The sequence below is a fragment of the Meleagris gallopavo genome, chromosome 2 (assembly GCF_000146605.3).
Source record: "Meleagris gallopavo isolate NT-WF06-2002-E0010 breed Aviagen turkey brand Nicholas breeding stock chromosome 2, Turkey_5.1, whole genome shotgun sequence".
Taxonomy (NCBI): Eukaryota; Metazoa; Chordata; class Aves; order Galliformes; family Phasianidae; genus Meleagris; species Meleagris gallopavo.
Window position 1 is genome coordinate 82,171,397 of NC_015012.2, and position 22,299 is coordinate 82,193,695.

A 22,299-nucleotide genomic window follows, 5' to 3' on the forward strand; every position below is an offset into this window, starting at 1 on the left:
ATAGTGGTTTGTTTTTTTTTTGTGTGTGTGTGTGTGTGTGATAGAAATTAATGTTAAATTCCCAGTTTTTCATTAAACAGCTATGTATGAGGTTGATGCTGAGGTTTTGCTCAACTGGAACAAAGCTGGTGAAGGACATTTCAAGCTTGCTTTCAAGATCTTCCTAAAGCTGAAGAATGAAAAATTGTCTGTCAAACTGGGGTAAGGGTTTTCCTATCCTGTCTTTTCTCTGTGACTTTAATACATTTGATATTTTAGAATCCAAGAATTTTTTTTTCTTCTCCCAAAACATGTCTGAAAATTACATGTACAGCACTTGGAAGCTTCTAACATTTTAAATATTGATTTAGCATCCTGCAGAGAACTTCTAATCATCTTTGTGAAATCAGACTGGTAGCATCCCTGGGGCTCAATAATCAGTCCTTTATTATCTGTGATTGGGGTGCCATCAGAGGAAATTTATTAGTCATTAAATTAATTTCAGTGTAGTAAAATGCTTAATTTTTGGCCACGCACTTGAAAGAATACAACTGTCTGCTACAGTTGTTCAAAATTTGAGGGATGTCTAGAAGAGCTTTCTGGCAACTGCGACAAATATGTTGGAATCCTGCAATAATAAGGTAACATATACACTAATGTTCCTTTTCCTCTAGCTGGGATTTGGTCTTCTTTATTTTTTTTCCTGTTGAAAATACAAGGAATACATGTTCTCATTACTCTTCCCATAAGCATTCCTTTTTTTCCTTGTCTCTTGTACTCAAACTTAAATCAATGGTTAAAATAAACAGCTCTTCAGAAACAAGGAAATATTTACTATGTCAGATATTCCCACACAAAGCTATCAACTGGATGTGAATAGACTCATTCTCCACGTGCTCCAATAATAGCCTAACTTTGCCTACCCAAAACTGATTGTTTCTCACACTTGTGCCTGTAAAAATTGATATAGAAACTTCAAATTCACTTCAAATTTCATTTCTCTTATAATCAGATTTATATATTCAGTTGGCTGTTTTCCTGTTGATGTTCTTGAAATGATAATTATTTTGCATGCTTTCTGATGGGCATATGCTCTTCTAACAGTAGTTGTTTCCAGAACAAAACACAGTACCCAGGCTTCATCATCACAGCCAACAGCAATTCCTTGTTATTCCAAGCTGAATTTTCCCTAGTTGGCCTCCTACCTATGATGTCTGTCTTTGACATAATTAGACTCTCAATTCTTCCCAATTGTGTTAGTTCTTGGTTTTGCTTTATTGTATAGATATGAAATTTGCCTTCCTCCTGTGGCTTGTTCAGCTCCACAAAGTTGTTTCTGAAGGTGTTACACAGGTTTCTTTCCACTCAAGGACTTGATTTTTAATCTGTACCTGCTTCTCTTCAATAATCTGATCTGTCAACATTGGCCTAATTTCATTTATATGCTGATGACAAAAAGATTGATGCTATAAAATTAGCCCTTAATATTTCTTCTGCCACATCAGTGCTGCTTGCTTGCCAAGCAGATGACAAAGCTTGGATGTTTAAAAATTTCATACAATTTATTGCCTCCAAAATATACATTGCTTGGGGGGAAATAGACACCACTTTAAATCACTGTTCTTTTTTAAGTCTGCCATTGTGTGTTCACTATAAAGCATTCTGTAATAGACAGCACTGAGTCTCCCAGATCTTCTAGCACTAAAATCATACGTAAGTTTTTATCCATCAAAAACTGTTGGCAACAGTCACTAGCCTTCTAATCCAGTATAATATACAGCCAGTACCAATGTTCAGCATAGCCACCGGCAGTTTTTAACTGGAGAAACTCAGCTACTTTTCCACTGTCTTCAAAAAATGCACAGACTTAATTTCCAATCTTCTTAACATCTACAGTCCTTTCTGATAATATATGAGAATTTATAGTTGTAGATGAAGGAAGGTAAACTGATTATAGGTTCTTGTCTACTGTTACAAGATAGGAACAGTATATTCAGATGGTCTACTATGAAAAAGCACAACATGTATTTTTCATGTATGAGGTCACGTAAAGTCTACTGATTTCTTGAGGAGATACTAGATTGATTTCTGGATGAGATTTTTTAGGTATGCTAGGAGATTTTAAATTTGCTATTAACATTTCAGAGGAATTATTTTCTTTTCTAACTTTGAGTCACAGGCTTTTAAGGCAGTCTTTCTAATAGTGAGATTTAAAATTCCTGAATGATTTCCAAATCAGGCAAAAATTTTCTAGATTTACAATGCTTTTCATTGCCTCTAAATTCTATAAAAGTGTACAAGAAAATAAATTTCTTCAAACTTTCAAAAACAATTGCACCATGTTGCTTTAGCAACATATTTCTTATGGTGCTTATTACTTCCTTCTCCCACTAGTCATCCAGTTCCTTTTGCTCATTTTCAAAGAACTGCAAAATCACAGAATTGTACATGTTCAGACCCCTCTGGGGATTATCAAGTCCAACCCTCCTGCTAAACCATTCTTTACAGTAGGTTGCACAGGAAAGTTTCCAGGCTGCTCTTGAATATCTCCAGAGGAAACTCTACAATGTCTCTAGACAGCCTGCTCCAGTACTCAGTCACTCACACAGTAGAGGGTTTTTTCTTTGTGTTTGTATGGATCTTCCTGTGTTCCAGTTTGTACCTGTAGCCCCTTGTCCTATCACTGCACACCAGTGAAAAAAGCCTGGTACCATTTGTTTGACTCCTATACTTTAGATATTTATAAATAGTGATGAGATCCCCTCTCAGCCTTCTCTTGTCCAGGCTGAACAGTTTCAGGTTTCTTGCCCTTTCCTCGTACAGAAGATGTTCCAGACCCCTCATCATCTTTGTGGCCCTCTGTTTCCTGTCTTCTTGAACTGGGGAACACAAAACTCAACACAGGACTCTAAATGTGGCCTCACGAGGGGAGAGGACCACTTCCCTCAATCTGTTGGCCACACTCTTTTCAATGCACCCAGGAAACCGCTGGCCTTCTTGGCCACAAGGGCACATCTGTTGTTTTCTTATATTCTTAATGTAGCTGGGAATGAGGAAAAAAAAAATAAAAAAAAATCAACCCTGAAAGTAAATTCTCATATCCTACTGACTAATGCATTGATTTTCTCTGTGTCACAGAGAGAGATTCCTGTTCAGACAGACTGATGGTGGCAGATTGCCAGCCTGCGCTGGCACTCTGGCTGGCAGGTCAGCAGAGCAGTGTTAAAAATGATACAAATGCTGCCCTTCTTCTTCAGAGGTGATAAGGATGTCAGCTGGCTCAGGATTTCAACAGAAAGATTGTCTGGGTCAAACCCACAGCTATAACTAGACCCTTGACTGTAAGACTTCAGGATAAAGCCAACAGACTATGCGAATCTGCTCATGTGCAGATCTGCTTATGGAAAGAAGGTGGGATCTCCAGAAACATAAAAGTGGAACTACTTTCATGCAGCAGACCAAGATGACAAGCTTTCCTTGAAAAACACGTAAACATATTTTACATGGATATTTGTGGGCTTTATTCTTAACAGGAAAATGCAGTAACATCAGCATCACAGGATTTATCTTTACAGTAACTTTGGGCCATCCACACTCTTATTTCAATCATGGGCATTTTAGAACTGCTTGGGAGCCTGACAGGCTTGAAATAGGGACTATAAAGCTGACAGAGAGGTTTTCCCCCATACTACAAGAGGAAAATAATTCACTACCTTCATATCAATTGCTCATTTTAAAAGTTTGAACTCAGAGTTAAGCAGCTTTTTTTTTTAAGTTGGAGATGATGATGATGATGATTATTTTCTTTCAAGATAATGAAAAATATGTGTTCATTTAAAGGAAGATTTAACGAGAAACGCTCCCTTATCTGAAGAAGAGCTAGTAATCCCTTTGATTGAAGTACTTCTTGTCAACACAAGTAATACAAAACCATTTTTGGGATTCAATACCAAGGCACTGCTTTTCACTTTTAATTCTATTTGCTTGGCTGTTAAGCCTAATGCTTGTTAATTTTACTTGTAACATATTGAACCAGTTTCACTGGCGTGCTTTGCTTTGCTTGTTTGTACCTCTTCATTTATGCACAACAAGCTTGAACTGATTTTAGCCAGCTGATTAAGGTGACTGGCATCAATGGAGCACTGCAAAACAGAATGTACCAGTAAATGCAGCCTTTCTTAAAAAAATAAAGCCAGGTTTTGATCTCCTCTCTATTACCCTTATCAGATTAAGGAAAAATATATTATTCTTAATTTTAAATACAGAGAAGTTCACTGATCTACTTTTCTGTTCGGCGAGCATGGAAATATATATCTATTTGAATTAATTTTTGATCAATTTGACATATTCTTGTTGATTTTTATATTTATGTCTATACATATCAAATTCAGGTGTCAGTACATCAAACCATCAAAGTGTGGATATGGACTTCACTTTTGCTATCTCACATTTGCAAGGACTCAGGTGGTTTGCTATAGAATTAGAGAGACTTGTTGTTATTCAAAAAATTTTGGCTTTGGTTGGGATGCTGTTCCAGTCTCTGGTTTGCAAAATGTCCAGAAAATGTTAGGTCAATGGTTTTACACAAAAAGATACAAAATTGTGCTGAGTGTCTATAGACTGTATTCTCAAACTTTATCCTTGTTTTATGCATAATCACTTGTATGTTGCATATCAGGCCTCCATAATCCCAGAGAGGCTGGGGAGGGATAACAGAAATCATGCACATAAATAACCCAGTCTTACACTATAAATCCTTTAAAACCAGCCTGCAAAATACGTAAAAGGAAGAACGAGAACAGCTGGCTCTCCAAGTGCAGATCAGCTGCTGCCTCTGGCTTTCACAGCCTAGCAGAACAGATCAACAGCCGGTTCTGTCAATGATAACCGCAGCTGTTTTTTTGTCGGTTATATATACAGAAGTTTAATAACCTGCAAGTAGTCCAAGCTCTTCACATATATGGTATGTGGCAACAAATGAAGACAGCATCCCTTCCAAAAAGCTGCTAAAAGCTTCAGAACAAAGAGTAATTTTTCTCCACAATACTTTGACATTCACAGTAACTAAACAGAAAGCATTTATCATAACACTGCTATAAATTCAAGATATAAAGAGATAAAAATCAGAAATTGATGGCACGATTTGAGCTTATATTTACGCAGATGATTCAGGTTGTTTTTTTTTTATTATTATGATGATTTAAACATTTAAAATAATACTAAAATATTCTAGCCGTGTACGGAATCTAATTCAGAATTATTAAAGGGTTTCAACAGTTTTATAAGCTTTTCACTTTGGAAAGATTAGGATTTGGATCTAGAGTACTCAGCAATTTAAAGTTAGTGGAGCGCTTCACAAATTGGAATTCTAATTTGGAAGAATGAAGGTCTCCTAAAAATGTGACGCACACCAATAATTTAAAGTTATTTTCTCATTTGCAAGCTCAGAATCCCTACCATTTACAAAGACACTTATAACAAAAAGTAAAGCATCACAATAATTTCAAATCAGTAAGTGTGGTGGAGAGTGATCCTAAGACACTGAAATGCTACGCTTTCATTTATGGAAGTCCTCAATCTTAAAAAAAAAGTAAGTCAAGAAGTTTCTTCCCTGCAAGGACTGAAGACATACTGAAGTGATGTAAGTAGCACATATTACAAAAGCATGCATAAACATTTCAGGTGCAGCTACACAGAAGACCTCTCTGCCTGTGAATATAGCTTAGAGCTCCGTTTTTTGTGATTTATAGAATCACTCATTTATCATTACTTGTATTAAATATAAAATCAGTTCAGTAAATTAGCTTTGTCAGTGATTCTTTTTTTCCCCTCTAATTATTAGATAGACATACATTTTCTATGTGCACATTTTCACTACATGTGAACAAAAGCACTTTTTATTTTGCTGTTGGGAAAGAAATGTTGTATATTGGTCTTAATCCTCACAGGGCATGAGAAACAAGTCTATACATGATTGAGTGACACTACATCAGTGACATGATCACAGATCAAAGACATTCTGTAGTGAAAATAAAAAGATAAAATATATTTAATATTGCAGTATAAGGCCTGATTTGCTCTCAGTGGCAAAGTGACAACTCTGTTCTAATTCTCTGATCCTTCCCTGTGTCTGCTGAAACTAGTTCAGGCTCAGCTTTGTTTGGAATACACCACTTTTCAATCAACAAGATTGTATTTGCTATTTTGTACATTATTATCTCAACACATTAAACTATACTACGAATTTACCATTTAACTTTCACTTACCCTTCTTCCTTCTATAGAACTGCCACTCCTTCTGGAAACCATATATATGTGACTCCTTAGTCTCTACTCTCTTTTTAAGCACAACCAGAGGTCTTATCCTTGCTGTTCCCTGACTAGCTCTTGAAAAGTATATTGTCTGATGATTTTTAAGCCTCAGCTTCAGTCCATACTTTGCACTGAAAGTTTCTTCTATGTGTTCCTTACCATATGATTGTGATCAGAAGTTTTCTTATTTTTTTTTCCCTGTCCAGTGTTATCTCCATGTAGCTCTGAATATTATTGATCCTTCTTGAGATACTCAAGAAAGTCAATATCTTCAGCTTCTTCATCTCTTTTGAGCCCCACCTAACTGTACTTTCAGCAGTTTCTTTGGAGTTCCTTGCACTATTGATTATAAAGCTTTTGAATGCTCTACTCTTATTTACTCTGCCTGCATGTGTAGCTCTGAATATTACACCTATTCAGGTAACGCTGACTGAGTAACTTCTCCAACTAAGTTTCTTTTCCCTTTACAGGCTATAAGGTTTAGAAAAATAAAAGACAAAGCAAGCAAAGCAGGCCATGACAATACTGATCAGAAGAAAATGATCACTGAGTGAAGTTAGTTCATAGCTAATTAAATAAGTTGCTATTGAAAGAAGCTGAGAAAGATGTTAAATTCATTATCAACACATGACTGAAACGGCCAAAAAGAAGGAAAATAACACATCGTTTTAAAACAGTTTATCTCAAAATAATTTTGTAAGTGAGGCCAATATTTTCACTTAAGAAGTGAAAAAGATTGTATGGAGAGAAGAGATTTACATTCAATTCAATCAATCATTCAATAATGCTGGAAATCTAGAACATATTTCCATTCAGCTCATGTCTTTGCTTAGTAATTTAGCTTCTAGTTTTCCCCCTTTATCATAGCAATCTATTAATATGGCCTGTAAAAGTATAGGCTTCAGAGGTAGCAGACAAATAACATGAAATGAACAGGTATTCACTCTATTCAACAGTGAATTCCTGAGATGCTCAAGAAGGCTCAAGGCAAATATCAAAAAGAGAATGGTTGTGCTGAGCTCATTTTCATTTTTATGGGGAAAAATTGATTCAGAAATGAACCTGAATATGTTAATGAAGAACTTAAGAGTATAATACACTACTGATTTTGAACCTTTGAGAAACTATAGTTCAATGAGAAGGTTAAAGGTTAAATTTTTTTGAAGAAATTAGATTTCCTCTTGTATATACATTTATAATACATTTCCCAAATGCCAAAGGTTTTACGATCAGGCCAATATTCATAATTACATTCTTTATTTCTTCCCTTTCTTAATTCCAATTTCTAATTGGAATGACTAGAACTGTGAATCTCCTTTTCAGTTGCCCTGCCATTTCCTCAGCACTTCTTTTCCAGGTCTCTCCCTTGCACATCTCTCATCTGAGAGAAGCTTTCACTTCTGTTCCACTATCCTGGAAGCGTCCCTTCATTTACTTACAGCCACTTTCATTTTGAAGTTGTGCATTCTCTGTCTACAGACTTTTGTATGACGTAAGTGAACTAAGAAGTATGGTCTCTATCATATACTTTGAGCATTCCCTGAATATATTAAAAATGAACAGAAAACAATTTCTTGGTGCCTGCAGAAAACATCAAAGAAAAATAGACTCCTACTTTCCAAAGCTTACAGTAGAGTCAAAACATTATTTCTCTGGTTCAAGATTTTACATTAATTTAATTGGCACAATCTTAAATTTGGTTGTAATATGTAACCTTAGAGCCAGTAAAGTTTGGTTTAACACAGAAATTCAGCACTACTTTGAAAATTCTTTTCTTCCTGACTACTTCCTCATTAATTACTGTATAGGACACCTCTCCCACAGAGACAGGCTCTCAGTCTTGCCTCTAGCACATCAGCACTAAGTACAATGCATTTTGTCAATGTTATGCTCAGTGATTTCCATGCTGTGTCTGGAGATAATCCAGCCTTCCATATTGCTCTGAGTCTGCCTTTAGCCTCACTCACTCTCTCTTTCCTTTCCTCCTGTCTGTCGGCCAGAGTTGTGCTTTATTTCTGCTAACCTAAATATTGATGACTCACCTGTTTCCCCTGAGTAGTTGAAACACTAATATAAAAATATCTGCAATATAAAAATACATGCAATATAAGTATGGTGAAGATCTATTTAAAATTAGCAAACATTATAATTCTTGTATATGAGAATTACAATAAATGTAATAAAAATTTAGGTACACTTGAATCAAAGTTAGAATATAATTTTAGTAAATTTTGAAAGTATGTGGAGAGTGTGACTACCAAGATGGAACTACATAGGCCTGATCTCTTTGAAGTACTTAGGTTGCTCTGAAAGTAATGCCTCCTATGTAGCTTCCATGGAAATAAGACAGATACAAAAAGCACAACAACACTAGTTATAAAGCAAATTCTCAGCTACAAGACATGATTTTACAACACAGTTACCGCTACTATGCATTTTGATCAGCAATGATCAGCAGTGAACAAGAACCTGCTTGCTGTACTTGTAACAAACTGTACCAGTGGAGATGAACCACTGTTGCAGTTGTCAATGAATGTCAATGGGTGCATTTTTTTTCTGCATGAATCCAATGATACAACTTTTCTTCATCTGCACTTCCATGTCAGACAACATTTTGTCATACTGCTCTTCTGCTGTAACAGAACATTGGTAGGAAGGTGCAACCTCTACTGCCATACCACCAACATCTGTCATAGATGTTGAGGGCCAAGATCATGAAAAATGAGGCATTACTTCCAGAACAACTCCTGTAATAGGCACATTTGTATAACAGAAGATCCTTTTCCATAGGTTAATCCCTGCAAGCAGGTAGATATTTAGACCTTCAGAAATTTTGTCTGACTTGGCTCTTGAGTGACCTGAATCTTAATTCACTTGGCTCTTTAAATTTTTCTGAAGATCCGTCTCATGATTTACAATTAATCAGCACTTATTTTGCACTCCTGACCATTCTGAACTAGACTCGTATTTCCAGGTGATCTAAACATGACTATGAATGAAGCAGCTGAAAAGAATTTCATTTTGCTCATTTTTATTACTGATGTCTATCCTGATTAACTTAACCTTCTGGAGTACAAGCACAAATGCTGCACATGTGAAAGTTGTACTCGATGCTGTAAATGTGTATAACACAAGACTGCTGGAGATCAAAGCAAATTCCACTGCAGTCAGTAGTTACCTTTCCCTGTGTGTATAGAAATACTCATTTACATGCATTGGTGTAATTAATCCATCTGCTGACACATGCACAAACCATTCAATATTCATAAAAAAAGGCAGTTAGTTTTTTAAAATACCTTCTTTTGTAGCGTGTAATTTTATTTTATTTTTTTTTTAATTAACATGCTGATTAGCTTTTGTTCAGAGTTGATTCAACTTTCTTTTAAGAATCTAACTTAACTGGAAAAGCAATACACAGCAAACCTTGTTGAGCCAAGGCCCCATCATACAGAGTTTTATTTAGAAAATTCATTTTAAAAAACATTTTGCTAACATTTTGCTATTCCAGTGAGTACTTCTCTTATGATTAAAAAAATAAAACCCCCAAAACTCTGAAGATTAACTTGCTTGTTGACTAGGAAGTGTTATTCTCCAAGACATTTTGTGTCAGAGAGGCCAGTAATGAATCTTTGTGAACTATTTTTGGAGCACTCCAGATAACCATGAACAGGTTGAATCAGATGTCAGACAAATCAATAGCTTAGAGATGATGGAGTCATTGGACTAGCACAGCACTGGCAGTAGAAAATAAATGGTCACAGCAAACTGAATGATTATAGGGAAATCTAAGCCATTTCAAAGCAATATGATAAAGGAAAATTCGAACTGTTGCTAAAAATAGATTCTGTAGAATTAGTGTATTTATCATGCATGACTTTGTATACTCAATCTCTCTCCAATATCTATTAGGTTCCTACTGAAGAAGCACAGTGATTTATATAAATGGGGTTGTGACCAAGGAACAGAAATAGAGCCAGAATCCAGTGAATGTACAATGCTTAGAAGATATCAAGATACTCACATGAAGTTCTTTACCTTTCCCTTATTTCTTTCACTATCTTTTTGTTAACTATATTGAGGTTTTCTGGAACATCTCCAGCTGGAACATATTTTCCCATTAGCAAGCTGACCAAAATTACATCTAGTAAAGTTTTAGAGCACCAAATGCTATACAAACACCCAATTAACTTCACTAGTTAATCGGGGATTTTCCTACTCAAGCTATTACTACACTGTCTGCAGTTTTGTCAAACAAATAGAGGTAGGTTGAGATTAATGATGCTTGGAAATAAGCAGTTAGGTTAGAACGAACATTTTTTCCCCTTCTTTTTATTGTCTCAAGTCATTGGCAATATTCTGAAACTACTTCCTTGTGAAGGTTGAAATTACTGGATAGATTATCTGGAAAAAAGTAGTAGGTGGAAAACTTACCAAAAAAATGATCCTCAAAAAGTTATTTTTTTTTCATTCTAGCTCCTAGTTAAAACTCTGGTTTTAACTGGAAAGTTGTATTGTCTGGCTGGAAGACTATCCAGCACTACCAGCATTAAGAGACTTGCTTTGGAGAACTTTACTTATTTTTATGGCAACAAGGCTAATTTCAGTTCAGTTCAGAGGATATAGATGGCTTGGGTATCATTTCTTTGTATTTCTGAAGGAACGTCCTACCTCTCATCCAGGATTCTTACCCTTCTGAAAGCAAATTATGGAGCAGAGCCTCCTAGCTTCTAGGATCAAGCAAAAAACTCGAAAACACAGTGAGATGGAAAACAGGTAAGTTTCACTGGCATTTTTAACTAGAAGGTAGGAGGCAGGTAGCATCCCAAACTTGAGAGGGGAATATTGACTTCTAGTCTATACTCAAGTGAATCATATATCATAAGTATGAAAAGGAGATGTACCAATACTTACACTGAACATGTCTTCCCACCAAAATTCTATTAATCCTACTCAGCTGTTTGTATTTTCAAATATATATTTGTGTTTTTTCTCCTCCCATTTAGATAACTAAGTCTCCTTCCTTGTCCATCCTCCGAACGTACATGTGGTCCCAATTTGACTCATATGTCATTATGTAACTGAGACATAAGAGCTTTTGGGAAGCAGACAGGTGGCTTCTGTGAGACTACTCACAAAGTGGGGCTATTTTAAATACAAAGGCACCTTGTACTTTGCAGTAACATGCATTTCTTCATGGTACTACACAGGTAGAGTATTTTGCAACTTTTTTTTTTTTTTTTTCCTTTTTGTGAACCATTTCCTTCCATGAGGAAAAAAAAATAAAAAAATAAAAAATTGTGTGAAACAGAGTGAAACAATACAACAAAATAATCATGGACTGATAACCTGACATTGCAGTTCAACACTTTACAGTGAAACTAGCAACACTGATACATGGTAGCTTTACAATACAACCATGTAACAGGATGCATTTAGCAGAAAGCAGTAATTGGATACCATTCCATCATTCCCCTGTGACTGGCTGCAATTTCACCCACTGAAAAAGTGGCTTTTCAGCCCTGTGAATCTGCAGAGTTCAGATTCAGAGCAGCAGAATCCAACTTTTTGACAGTGATGTACACTCTACAGAAGGAGACTGAGCTTTCCTTCACACAAAGGCAAAAAGAGCAAGCTATTTCACTTCATGTCCACGGGGAAATAATCTAAAGATATCCAGCTACAACAAACTTGTAATGACAAATTCTAGCATGAGCTGTATTTTGTCTTTCCACATGTTGGTGCTTTGTAATAGAAAGCTGTCTGGACTGCAACAATAGTAGCATAATCTGCTTTTAGTTACAGATATTACTGCAGCATTTTAACCAAATTTTCTTGCATTCAGACTGTTTTTAATGCTGTACTCAAAAGAGATTCACTGTAGCCTTCAAACGTTTAAGATGACATTCAATTTGCCAAGTAAAAGCACACTGTGACCCAAACAACACCAACAGGTAATTGACAGAAATTAAATTACACGTGATCTCCCTGATGTTCGTAGTCAGGACTACAAAAAAAAAAAAAAAAAAAAAAAAAAAAAAAAAAAAATTAAAAGGAATGAGTCTGTCACAATCTTCTTTCTTCTATGCAAACTAAAGATCTTTGTCTGCTCCTTTTGTAAGAGCTATAGATTTGGCTCCTGTTCTAACAGTCAGAGCACACTGTCTGCTCCACTGTACTTGGGACGTGAGAAAATGCTTTTGCTGAAAAATGAAATACACAGTTCTGCAGCAAATAATGCTTATATTTGTTACTCTATAAATTTTGCACTCATCTTTTATCATTAAAGCTTTAAATAAATATGGTATATACTCAATTACTAATTACTTTGATAAACTTTTACTGGAAGGTGCACTCATGATTGACATAATTCTGTATGAGTTATTTTGAATTTATGTTAGCCTTCAATAACTTTGAGACAATCTAAAGCAGTGTCAGCCAAATCAAATCTGATTTTAAGGGAATTAACCATATTTTCTGTCAAAATACATTTACAGATGAAAAAAGTTCAGTGATACATACATCTACTATAGCCATGCTGACAAATTTAACAGAGTGGAATATGGTCTCCTACTTGCACAAACTATTGTACATGAGAGTTACTTTCCCCATACAATAATAACACCCCTGTAAATAAACCTAGTTCTTTCCTAGAATACATTTTAACATTCTCTCTGTTGTGAAGGCAACTGCAAAATGTGTTGCTTCCTGGAAAGCACTGCATGTATTGTACTGCACAGCAGGAGTGCCAATGCTCTTAAAGGCTTTGAGATTTATTGAGAGATTTATTCCTGAGCGTTTGCTACCTTTGTAGAACAGTGATTTCTCTACTTCTCTGAGCACAAAGACAACAACTTTGCCTAACACTGTCATGTGGAAGTAAGAGTACTAGCCTACTGAAGTGGTTTGGAGCCAAATTCAGCATTTTCATTCACAGAATTTAAGTAGCTCTTAACAGTTTAAAAATGCAAAGGTTCTCTACTCACAGCAAAACAGAATGAGATTCAGTGGTGCATTTCACCTACTTGTACATAGGATGCACCAAAAGGTAATGCCTACTACCTATTTCCTTGAAAATTACAGGAGATACAAAAAGCACAGTAACACTAATTTATAGAGAAAAATTCTCAGCCACAGAACACTTTTTCAACATTTTCAACCATTTACTATGCATTTTTTGCTAGTAATGAACAAGAGCCCCCATGCCACACTTGTAAAAATCTGCATCAGCAGAGGTGACCCCCCATCACTTTTGTAATGCACCATCCACCGCCTCACTGTGCTCACATCCACTATTTGGTCTCCATCAATGTTCAGCAAGCACCAATGGATGTCAATGGGTACATTTTTTCTGCATGGATAAATTCAGTGGCGCACATTTGTTTCATACACACTTCCATGTCAGACACCATTGTGTCAAATTGCCCCTCTGCTGCCGCCTGTCACATGGCAACAACATAGAATATTGGTTGGAAGGTTCAACTTCTACTGCTACCCCACCAGTATCTGCCTCTGATGTCATGGGCCAACATACAGTCTGAGCCATTACTTTCAGATCAACCCTTATACATAGCTGGCTATAATGTAGATATTCCTACAGCTGCACTCTACTACCACAACTGTGCAGCACAACCACAGCAGACAAGCAACACAAGCTTTGAAGCTACACTTAAGGATTTATGTTTCATTGTGGTTAAACGAAGTATCTTTTGTGTTTGATAGTTATCCTCTTGCTGCAAAGACTTACAGTAACGAAGCAGAGCACCAAGTCATTTTCCTAATCTGCAAATCTGTGAAGTACCTCTGACAACACTTTTCTGCCTCAGGAGCTAATGTTACAGTCACTCACTTGAGCATTTGTGCACCAGGCCAGTTTCTTTCCCTCCAAATAAGTTCACCCCCCACACTAGCTAAATAATCAAACAATCTAATTTTTAACAAATACTTTTACAGCACTAGAATCAATCAAGATCAAGTTCTCTGTGACTATTACCCTAGTTGTGGGGAAAAAATGAAAACAGCCAAACCAAACCAAAACCAACAAGGTTCTGTTTGTTTAAAACAAGGTAGTTTTGTAACTAAAGAAGAAAAATAAATAATGCATATAAGAAGCCCTTTAGAAGGACTCTTATACAACAGTTGCAAGAACACAACAATACCGTAGTGGAACAGAACAAAACCTGATTTTGCACAGTGCACTCTACACTGGGGCCACATAGCAGGGCACTTAGGAAAAGAGCATAGGAATAAGGCAAGACTGCAGAGGTACATCTCTGGAAATCCTTTGATGTGTCAAGGACTTAGGGACTTCCTGACCAGAGGTTGCATGTGGACTCTCCAAATACTAAATAGCCCTCATAAGACCTATCATCAGCAAACATGCCTAAGAGGTTTCTGGAATTCATTTAGATTTTTGGCTTCCAGAACATCCACCACTTTCAGCTACACAATTTAATTACATACTAAGTGAAAAAGTGCTTTGCTTGTTTTAAACCTCTTACCTGATAATTTTATTAAGTGCCCTCTCATCTTCCATTATTGTTTTCTGTCTGTGCAGTATTTCTAGTTATTCAGAGTACTTCAGAGTCACTGCCACCACCTCATTTGGCTGATTAACAACATGACCTTAATATCATGTTCTTTTTATTCAGGCATGAAAGTTAATTTTATAGGGATTCTATTATATAATTTACTACAGTGAATGTAACATACCCTCTGTACATTATAAGGTATAGTGAATCCTGCTTTTACATTATCTCACTAATTACGCTCCTCTCATCATATTTCTGTCATACTTACATAGAAACTTCCAATTCAGTTCTTGGACCTTACTTTGTAGGCTTCCAACATTTATGTTGGATCTCTGATAACTCCAGTGTTGTTTTACTACCTATTCATTTGATTTCCATTGGTTTTACATTTGCTTGGCTAGTTTCACCTTACTACTCTTTTTTTTTGTTTTTTCCTTTGCAAGCCAGCTTTAACTTTACTTTTCAGGTATGTGCCTTTATTAAATATACTATTCTATTTGATAATTTCCTCTACATTTAATATTCACTAAAACATTTTAATTTGAAAAATACCCTAACCTGTTTCGGTTTAGGGAAAGCCTATGTCTTTTAAGTGGATTCAGTCTAAGTGTTTTACTAGTTCTAAATCATCCTACAGCAAATGTAGATGGCTCTTTACGTATGATATGATTTCCTACAACACATGAATGAAGTGGGGAACATTTTTAATCTTTTTACAATTTAATTTATCACCTTCAGCCTACATTTCTTTAATGTTCTGCTTTCAGAACTTCTCTTTTACTTTTTGTGTGTGTGTGTGTGTGTGTGTGTGTGTGTGTGTGTGTGTGCGCGTATGGATACAGCACATATCATACTCCTAACAGTGATTATACCCTTGTGAAGTCTAGATACCCAGCACACTCAGCACATTCTTCGTTAGTACAGAAGTCAGTCATATAGACCTCATTGGAAACTCTAACCAACTATTTATATCATTGATAAACTGATAACCTAACTGTTCTGATCAGTATGGAGTATTCATTGTGCAAGAAAACACAGGCCTCCCACAGTCTAAGTGTACTCCATGGGAGCTATGGAGATTCTATGGAATCTTATTGCTTTCAATCCCATGTGCTCCAGGATTTTCTTCCTGAGACCGTTACATCAGAATCTGGACTGTTCACTGATGTCCTTCAAAGATTTGTTTACCTACTTCTGACTCTTTGTTCTTTGTTTCTGAGGACTCTGTCACCCACAGAAGTGCTACAATATTTAATTACCTTATTTAGAAATATGCATATGCTCACAAGCACACACACACAAATACGCTATAATTTGAAAGCATATTTTTTCATATTTTTTCTTTTACAACAGTAAAAAGTGTTGCAGTAACAAAAATGTTACAACAAGCTCAATTCAATATAAGCACTATTTTGAACACTGAATGCCATAGAACAGAACTGGGAAAAAAAAATATATATATATATGTTGAGGATTCTTTAGGGTTCCTGTATGAATAAGGGGCAAAGATGGTGGCAACACTCAAAGAAGGACTAGAACAGTTAGGAAGGGGTGAGACACAAGAGATTACTTCCAATTCAAGAGCATGTGGCACAAGAAGAAGAATGAATAATTTCTCTTTAGTAAATCTTTCACTAGGATTTTGAACTATAGATCTTGTATAAAACTGTGTGTTAAACCAATTGCTATTTACATTCAACGTTACAGATAATATGCTGCTCTTGTCATCAGTGAAAGCAACCAATTCACTCTGAAGGTAGTCATATATTCTCCATCATCACCTTTTCTTTTTTTTTAGAACAGTTCAGAAGCAAGAGAAATACAATAACATCTTCAAATGGTTTTAGGAGAATGGTATTAAATTTATGTCATTCTCTCCAGCAGCACTAAGAATGGTTTATGACAAGAAGAAAATCATATTTTTTTATGTTTCCTCTGTGGTTTCAACAGCTTTGGAAGACTTTCCTGATATGGAGAAACAAATGATTCCGCGTTTTTTTCTTTTATTGATATAGATTAAAAATAAGCCAACTGCCTTTTTCTTTCCTTTTGCTCTTCCTATATAAAATTTTTACTTTTTTATGACTTCTGTTTCTTTCATTTAGTTTCAGGCATTGAAAAAGTCCAGGGTTCTGTCAGACATTTCATTACTGCATTTTAATAACTGGAAACATTATGCATATAGAGTATGAAGGAAAGCTCCTAAGGAGAAAATGTTCTAAGTAAGTGCACTGATGAAGGAGGCAATATGGACTATCCACTTATGGTTATTCTATTAATCAATGGACTGATTTGGTTCCACTGAAATTTGTTCCGAACAAGTCCCACAAGAGAAGGATCTAACAGAGCTGTAGTGATATTGGCTTGGAGGAAGAAAATTACCATCTACAGGGAGCCATATCTGTTTATTACTCTGAAGTCCATAGTCTTGTGAAAAGATAGCAGTGATCATTTGCATTCATATTAAAAAAATCCTAGCTATTGCCACTTGTAATTGTCCTTCAGTATTAGAATAACAAAGCTGATGAATATGGAATATGGTATTTAAAAGATACACATACAAATATGTTCTTGAAAAGTTCTTTTTACCATGGTGGAGCTGCCAATTTAATAATAATTAATATAGCCAAATCTGATAGTTGTATGAAGGACAAGGATGAGATGGACTATATAGCCATTCCTCTCTTATTTTTTAAAATTTATAATTTGTGTTTTAACAGTCCACTAGATAGTACACATGACTGAAATAAAGATGCAAAGAGCCAGATCTTAAGTATCAGCTCATAAACAATACTTACGAGTGTCAGATGGGAAAACATGGGTGTCTTTGGTGTTCCTGAAAGTTGCTTTCCTTTCAGATACTAACATTAGATTGACTGCATAAGATAGATGAAGATATCTCAGCATTTACCATCCAGTAATGTTTCAATTTTTCTTCAGCTTTTAGTGTCCTTTCCTTAATAAAGTGGCAGCTTACTGTTCTTTATGATGTGGAGTTTTTAAAGCACTTTTATGTAGCACTTATTTTTTATAAAGCAGATATATTTATAGAACTTGGTGACAGCATAACAGTTACTATATCTTATGCAAAGCTAACAAAGCTTTCCAAGAAGTGCTGTCACTTAGTTTGTCAGGCAGAGCAAACAAGCTTTATCAGCCTGGTAACCCAGGCTGCTGAAGTATGGAGTGTACGTTCTTTCATGGCAAAGATATTTTTCAATAAAAATGAATATGCCATTACTGGCAAATGCCACAAGGTTTGTATTGTCCTGACAGTGTGGAGAATCAGGACTTGTCTCCCCACACTGATTTATTTCACCTGTGACAGCAGTTATATAGCAACCTGAATGTATTTTGGTTTAGCTGTAGCTTACAGTAATAAAAAGTCATTATTTGTGTGAATGGAACTTTCTGGGACTGCAGAATAAAAATGTAATGTGTGAGAGTGCAGACGTGGGGCAATACCAGTCCCAACAAGGAAGGCAAATTTCAGATAATGCATTCAGCACAACCACAAATTCCAATAACAACAAATCATAGTCAATCAGTGGTCAATAAAGGCTTGTGACTGTATAAATCAAGGAAAGTCAGTAATGCAGCTAACAAAAATGATTGATTGAGAATCAAAGAAAAGAAAGGGCATGTGAGTAGATTACTTTAAAACACACACAAAAAACAGCAACAACCACCAAATATACTCAACACCAAGAAGGTTAGCAGTCTCCAACCTGAACAATGCTCCAGGATGCTGATGTCTCACTGAACCCTGCTCCCCCATTTTTCCTGAGGAAGACAGAACACCATCTACATATGACCCAGAGGGATAATGGATAGGGAATGTAATACCAGATAAAAGAGGTAGATGGTAGAAAGCCTTTGTACAATTTTACCTGAAAAGCTTCTGTATTGATCTGGACTATGATTGTTAGTAGTATTGTAATTTTACCAATATCAGATATTTCTTGTATTTTGACTAGCCTGTTGAGATTTTGATTAATCTAACAATAACTCCTTAGCTCCACAAATAAGATTTTTTCCTCTTTTGCTTGAAAGAAGATCTTGAGTGTTACTATAGATACCAAAATGAGAACTGTTGGAAAAGCTTCCAAAGGCCTTACACTTACTGTTGCATGCATGCTACATTTTAGAATATTAATTGTACTCTTAGGAAAGGGGGAATATTCTAAGCAGTTGGTTGAGGGTAATTGCATACTTCTGAGTCAGTCACACAGTATAAAAGTAGAAGATGCAGATAAAAATGCAACAGACAACGTACAAGCTCAATTAGCAAACAGAATAGTCTAAGATCAGTTCTAATTAGAAGAGGAAAGATTTAGATTAGGAATTAAAAGGAAATTCTTTATTAAGAGGGCAATGAGACACTGGAACAGGCTACCCAGAGAAGTTGGTAGTGCCCTTTTCCTGGAGACGGCTCAAGAATAGGTTGGCTGGTGCTCTGGGCAGCCCTGTACCAAGCACAGGGGTGGAACTGGACAGTCTTTAAGGTTCCTTCCAAAATAACGCATTTTCTATAGTTCAGTGATTATAGTATTCTATAATTCTATGATTAGATAGGATAGAATCATAGAATCATTTAAGTCAGAAGGGACCTTAAAAGGTCATCTAGTCTCCCCTGCAATGAACAGGGACCTCTACAGCTAGATCAGGTTGTTCAGATCTTGATTTGATCTGACCTTGAATGTTTCCAGAAATGGGACGTTCATCATCTCTCTGTGCATCTTGTTCCAATGTTTTACTACCCTTGTTATAGAAAACTTTTTTCTTATATCCAATCTAAGTCTCCCCTCTTTTTGTTTGAAACCATTTCCCCTTGTTCTATCACAACAAACCCTATTTAGAGAAAAGAGAATGGGCAGACACATACACAGTGATTTTTTATTATTATTATTTTTTAATACAGGATTTTTCTCAGGAACATATCAGGAGTTACAGTTTGTTGCAATCAAGCAGTTGGCTTTAATTTTTATTTTTAAATTTTCTAACAAGCTCTTGGGCAACGTCCATTCAAGGGATTCTTAAGATCACTGTCACCACTGGAAAATAAATTAAAAATGTGGCAAGTTTGTCCTAAGAATGTTATATTGTCTCTTTCTTTTAAGAATTTTCAATGAACCAGTTGATCTTTATCCCATTTTAGACATTATTTGCACATAATTCTTCTTAGCCTCTCAATTTACCTTTTCCTCCTGACACATAGTTTTCGCAGTATTTCTTACAGCCTAGTTTTCAGCATACTAGTAGAAACTTGTTTGCATGCACTTATAGAGAAACTCTTGTTACTGTCCCATAACATCACTTTTATATATATACCAGTGGTAATACATTATAGAATCTTATGAACTTTTCTGACTTCTCGCGACTTGCAAATCCTAGAACAAGATTTCCACAAGGTGAACAGGCTTTCATATATGTAAGAGGAATACCATTTTTTCAGTTATACCACATCAATAATTTCTCATATATTTCCTTCTCTTTTTCTGTAAAGATGGGCATACTCCTTCCAATGTAATACTAGCTTCCAATTTCATTATTGAAATCTTCACTTTTACTTTCAGCTTACTAATATAAACAGTAAAAAAATCTACCTCTTTCCAAATCTTGGCAACCAATAACAACTCATTTAGATTTCTCCTTTTAATGTATTGCTGATTATTATTTCTAATTTTTATCCTCATTTAGGTAGTTTACAGCCTACATGGTAATGATTTTACTGAAGGCAGCACTGAATCAAATTTTTAAACTGAGAATTCCTAAGATGGCATATCAAATGCTTCACTAGAATCCAAATATGTACGATCTACTTCCTTCCCATTGCTCATTAATTTTGTAATTGCATCGGAAAAAGCAATGAAGTTTGACTGATGAGATACAGTTCTTCTAAATCCTCCTAGCCTACTGTTTATGGATTTCTTACCCCAGCTATTAATGATGCAATATTTATTTCATTCCTTTACAGGGCATTCAAATAATATTTATGGCATCACAGTTGTCACTATCAATCTTTTATTTTCTGGAAATCAGAACCTACATTTGTTTTTCTCTACTCATCTCATACATTCTCTTTTATCTCTAAGCTTTCAGAAGCGGGCATCTGTAGACTTAGTGAGGTCAATAAATCTTTTGATCTCAAATATATGTCATTCTTGCCTCTGTTTGAAATATATCATTAACATTGTCATAAGCAGAGCTTTTAGAGCATGTTCTCTCATAGGCACATAAGATGCAATGTCAGATGTTATAGTCTGGACACATTCCATTAGATAATTACATCATATGGTCCTATACATAATACTCAAGACTAAGTATGCCAAGCATACTTAATTGCCACTCAGTCACGCACATTTGATAACTGTTCCAGTATGTAAACATTGGAATATGTTTCAAAGATTAGTTGTGGAGTTCCTAGCTCTCAAAATCTATCAGATTTTATATACACGGTCCCAGGTAACTGGCTTCAATTGGACCTTTTCGATCTGGGAGTTGGACTAGATGACTTCTGGAAGTTTCTTCCAGTTTTTATGATTCTTGATTCTCTGAACTTAATTTCTAGAATTTAATTTTAATGTAAAATTATAATCATCCATCCATACCCTTCTGTTCACACTTCATCATTATTCACATACATACCATTATCCTCTTTTTAATATTTACTTTGTACTTGAAAGAAATCCTTTCATCCTTGGTTTATATACATTCTTTGTGATAACAAGGTGTTTTTTAAAGTGCTTTTTGTTTCATCTGGTTTAGACGTTACTAATTTTAACTATTTTGTAATGTATTTTTTTCCTCTTAAAAAAAACTCTAGTAATAACTTTAAATCATTGACAATTGGTTCAGAACATAAGCTAAGAAAAATATATAATGAACCTGAGTATTCATCATTCAAATGTGGTAAATTGAAACTTGTTGATATTTTATATTTCCATCTAATTTTGTGCAGCATTACGCATTAAGAGCTCTAATGTGTGCATTAGTTAAATTTGAATATGTCATTAGTTTCTAAAAGATATATGGAACTGTATTACACATTTCAGGAGAATGGTTTAGAATCAATAATGGGCTCAGATACTCCTCTCTCTGTTATCCTTCTTCAGCATGTGAGAAGAGCCATATTTATGGCATCAGTTCTCAGATGGATTTCCACATGATAATTATTTTGATTCACCAATCAAAATAGTAAGCTAAATGAAAACCCTTTTGAGACAGAGTCTTGTCCTGTCAAAGTGATAAGCTATTTGTCATGTTTTCCAAACTGGCTACAACTATAGGTAGACAGGGCAATCTAAATACCTTATTGAACAGTCAACAGTTTATGGACAGGTTCAGCCCAGTTCCCTGACTAATGCAGCAGGGGAACACACGAACACACACCTTGGGAAAAGGGGAAGGGAGAAAAGGGGAAAAAGGGTAGGATGAAGGACCTAAAAACATGACAACCATGACATCAACAAAAACAGCA

The 22,299-nt window shown here is 35.6% G+C and overlaps 1 protein-coding gene across 1 annotated transcript in view; it reads right to left on the reverse strand.

The window, feature by feature from the left end:
- Positions 1-22,299, reverse strand: part of ADGRB3 (adhesion G protein-coupled receptor B3) — a 277,241-nt gene that overhangs the window by 122,113 nt on the left and 132,829 nt on the right. Inside the window, exon 16 of the mRNA XM_019613580.2 lies at positions 8,334-8,373. Within this exon, the coding sequence (XP_019469125.2) occupies positions 8,334-8,373 (40 nt within the window). The remainder of the gene's footprint in view (positions 1-8,333; positions 8,374-22,299) is intronic.